At 46.9% G+C, this 4,019-nt stretch overlaps 1 protein-coding gene across 6 annotated transcripts in view; it reads right to left on the bottom strand.

Annotated features, from left to right (window-relative positions):
• The window catches only part of Phactr1 (phosphatase and actin regulator 1), a 431,785-nt gene that overhangs the window by 4,155 nt on the left and 423,611 nt on the right, over positions 1-4,019 (bottom strand). For all 6 annotated transcript variants that reach the window (XM_026782882.1, XM_026782884.1, XM_026782883.1 and 3 more), the window contains 2 exons: positions 1,940-2,080; positions 877-953 (listed from right to left, as the gene is read on the bottom strand). In XM_026782882.1, coding sequence (XP_026638683.1) covers positions 877-953; positions 1,940-2,080 — 218 coding nt within the window. The remainder of the gene's footprint in view (positions 1-876; positions 954-1,939; positions 2,081-4,019) is intronic.

Here is a 4,019-nt window from a genome sequence, read left to right as displayed (position 1 = left end):
TCTCTCTCTCTCTCTCTCTCTCTCTCTCTCTCTCTCTCTCTCTCTGCCAGGCAAACTCCTCTCATCCCTCCCCGACCTTTTTAAAAGAGGCAGCTCTCCGCCCCTTTCTCTCCACTCTTCTCTCCTCTACCCCCATCTTCTCTCTTCTCCTCTCCTTTTCTCTCCTCCCCTGCCCTCTTCTTCTCCCCTCCCCTTCCTCCTCTTCTCTTCTTTCTTCCTCTGCCCCCTCTCCCCACTCCTCTCTCCTCTTCTCTCCCCCTCTCTTTCCCTCTCCCAACCCCCCCTTTCCAATACCCTCTAAACAAACTTTCACCCAAGCTCTCTTTGCATCAGGTATTCTGTCTCCCTGCCTGTGTTCCTCATCTGACATGGGACCCACACCAAGGTCTCACCTGTGCCGCATTTTTCAGTTTTGTTTTGTTTTTGTTTTGAGACAGAGTCTCACAATGGAGCCCTGACTGGCCTGCAGCTCCCTATGTAGACCGGGCTGGTCCTGAACGTTACAGAGATCCATCTACCTCTGCCTCCCTAGTGCTGGGGGTAAAGGTGTGTGCCATAACACAGGACCTCATTGCCTTCTTTGACCAACTTAAAGGTAGAACTTGATGCTGAGCTCTGTCTTACCCCTCTTACCCACAAAACTACTTGGTAATCTAGGGCAAATGGGTATTTATTTGAAAGTAAATATTGACAAAGCTAGGCATGATGGAACACCCGGGAGGTGGAAACAGGATGATTGCTTTAAGTTCCTGGCCAGTCAGGGCTATGTAGTGAGTGCCAGGCCAGTCGGGTCTCCAATCAAAATAAAGTAAAAGCACAAAAGGGAAAACACATGTTGCCACCAGGGACATTCAAGTGGCCCCTGTCAATACTGACCTTGTCAAGTGTCTACTTAACTCGTGGACTTCCATTTCAGTGCTTTTAAACTCATTGAGCTCCTTCCGAATGGCAGCCTGGAAGAGTGGCATCTGGTCAGCATCTGTCATATCTAGAAATATTTTTGTTCTTCCACACAACTACATAAAAAAGTCACCTGGGGTGTCCTTTAAAACCTTCCAGGACTTACCCTCTTTGGGGACACCACAAGGCTCTACTGGAGCTGACTACATTTTATGAAGTCTCTGCACCCCTTGCTTCCCATGGGGTTACAGATGGCACACACAGTACTTTGGTCTCACCTCCCTTTGGCAGTTCTGCCTGGTGCCCGAGAAGTGTCTTGACACAGAGAGCCAGTGATAAGCCTGGAGGCTCATGTTATTCTGTGTTTCTGGGCACAGTCCCCCTACATGCGAACTGAAGGATCTTGTGTTGGATGGAACTCTACTTCTCAATGCCACCATACTAGGTGGTGGGGACCTTTCAGAGGCAATCTGGCTGTTAAGAGGGACTGACGCCTTTATGGGGGATGGGCTCGATTAAACAGGAGGAGCAGGCTGTAACAAAGTAAGACTCCTATATTTTCTCTCTGGCATGTGTCTAGCTGAAGCACCATTAATTTCTGACCTTCAGGTACACTTTATTACAATACGAATGAAATGCCACTACATCTAGCTCCTGGACTTATGTGCTGTTATGGAGGAGTGTGAGGTTCTCACTAAAGGAGGTTGCCTGACCTTGGGCTTTCTGGCTTCCAAACTTTATTTAAGGACTTTAAATAAATAAACTTTAAATAATAAACTGTAGTCCTTAAATAACCCTTTCTATATAAAATTATGAAGTCTCAAATGTTCTGTTATAGCACCTGCAAATGGACCAAGATTCTGGCCTCCCTCTTCCGGGGAGGCAGACACAGTATCTTCTGTGTCTTTTCCATGTGAAGAACCAATGAGTGGCTTCCCATAGGTCACCTGGAGTGCTCCTGCAGGCAGCCCTTTCAGGACAGGGCTCCTGCTCTCCTTACGTGTAAGGCCCTGCCTCCCTTCTCACCGCCCCTGCTTACCTTGTCGGCAGCTGTGAGTCGCGTCCATGGCTTATCTGCCCTGCGGTCATAGTCCTGGGCATCTGCCACCTCCACATAGTCACTGAAGCGGATGAGGATCTTCCTCTCGCGAAGTTCTTCCACCGTGGGCCTTTGACTGAGCTGCAAGAAGGGAGAAGGAGGACTTTAGACCATGGGTTCAGTTGTGAACTTGTGCGTGTGGATGGTGAGTCCAGGAAGACAGCTGAAACAGCAAGATGGAGCAGGGAGCAGATCCTGGAGTGCTTAACTCCGGGATTCTGAGCGCTTTCTTGTCCCTTTCAACCTCTCCATCTTACATAGATGAAAACCGCCTGTCCTTTGTCAGACTGCTTTTTTGGCCTGATAGGAAGCCTGGCTGTTTGTTAGCTGAGAGAGTATGCTATGGATTTTCCCTGTCTGTCCTTCACCCAGTGAGAGGCAAGCACCTTAAGCAATGATCCTGTTTAACCTTGGATTGGTGAGTCCACATCTCTGTCTTAAATTTAGTGCTGCTTGCAAAATGGGTTTGTAACACAATATGTGTGTGTGTGCAAATACATATTGTGTAGACACACATGGGTATCTGTGCCTGTGTGCTTTAAGCATACAGAAGAGCATTCGCAAATGGTATGCACGCAGCCTCTGGAGTGTGAGGGGGAGTTAGGAGTTTTTAGGGTTTCTTTCAGAAGGTCAGTTATAAGGTTAGTAAGCCAACACAGAGCTGAGCAAAGCTATATGCCATGGAGAAAAACCTTTGTGAGGAAGGAAGAATAAAATCATGTTTATTTAGCCATCCCTTGATATTCCCCCTGAGCACCCTTCCTCTGTCCCTTAACTACATAAAGCTGATATTTCTATTATCTTTCCCTGCCACAAGCCTGTTTCTTCTGGAGCAATACAACCACTCCCTTTACGATGCTGTCAACTCATGTTCAACCAATGTTACTTAAAAACAATTTCTCCTCCGAGCCCTAGACTGTTGACGGCTATTAATAGAAGAGGCATTCAGATAAAGTCTTACAGCTCTGGTCTATAAAACAAACAGCAAATCCAAATTACTCCGCCTGTTTTGACTGCCACGCCGCTATCTGCCTGATGCCCTTGGCTGGAGCTGGAATGTTCCAGCTTGCCGCTGCCATGGCACAATGAGACGACAGCCTGCTGCCGTTAAACAGAGAGGTTTCTGGTGGTGAGCACAGGGGAGGACCGACTAGGCCTGTGGCTCCTTCTTGGCTAAAGGAGGAAGCTCCAAGGATCAGAAAGAAGTCTAATGATTATGGAACTGGCCCATGCCTAGAGCAGTGTGTTTTTAGTCTGTCCCGAGGCACCAGATATTTTCTGAGGGCTAGACGCTTTGGCATCCATGTTGTTTGTCATGAGCAAGTTTCCCAAGCTATGTGGCCAAGGTTGCTGTAAATGAAAAAGGTGGCCATCTTGGCATCCAAATGTTCTTTCTGAAATATGAGAGTTGATAGAATTTGTACTGAAGTTAAAAATAAAAAAAAACATTTAATTTTTGCCACAGTCACACCAGATAAACAGATAGTTAATCAAATTCTCCATTTTGTGTTCTTTGATCCAGTTACCTCAGGATGTTAGACAAGTAGTGTTAATTTTTGATGTTTGCTACATCCTGAGCAGGGTTCTTAAGCCATGATGTCTGAATTTACCTTCCTGGAAACCATACTGGGGTAGTTGGTTTTAGTGTCTGACATCTTCTATCTCGGTACTCAGGAGGCTAAGGCAAGAGGTTCGAGAGTTCAAGGCTAGCCTGGGCTACCTGGTGAATTCAGGGCTAGTTTGGGTTACTCTAGCAATAGTCTATCTGCCCCCTCCCTGGCTTCAAAGAAGTAAATGAATAAACAAATCATTATCTAGCGTTTATCAGTTGCCTGTCTAATAGCAGAATCTGGAGAAAAGAGAAGACTTGATGATGGATGGACTCAAGGATAGGGATGAAGGATGGATGGGCTCAAGGATAGGGATGAAGGATGGGCTCAAGGACAGGGTGATGGATGGGCTCAAGGACAGGGATGAAGGATGGATGGGCTCAAGGATAGGGTGAAGGATGGGCTCAAGG

This window comes from Microtus ochrogaster, chromosome 16 (assembly GCF_000317375.1).
Source record: "Microtus ochrogaster isolate Prairie Vole_2 chromosome 16, MicOch1.0, whole genome shotgun sequence".
Taxonomy (NCBI): Eukaryota; Metazoa; Chordata; class Mammalia; order Rodentia; family Cricetidae; genus Microtus; species Microtus ochrogaster.
Note: the sequence above shows the minus strand (reverse complement) of the source record. Positions and strands in the feature narration are given on the sequence as shown.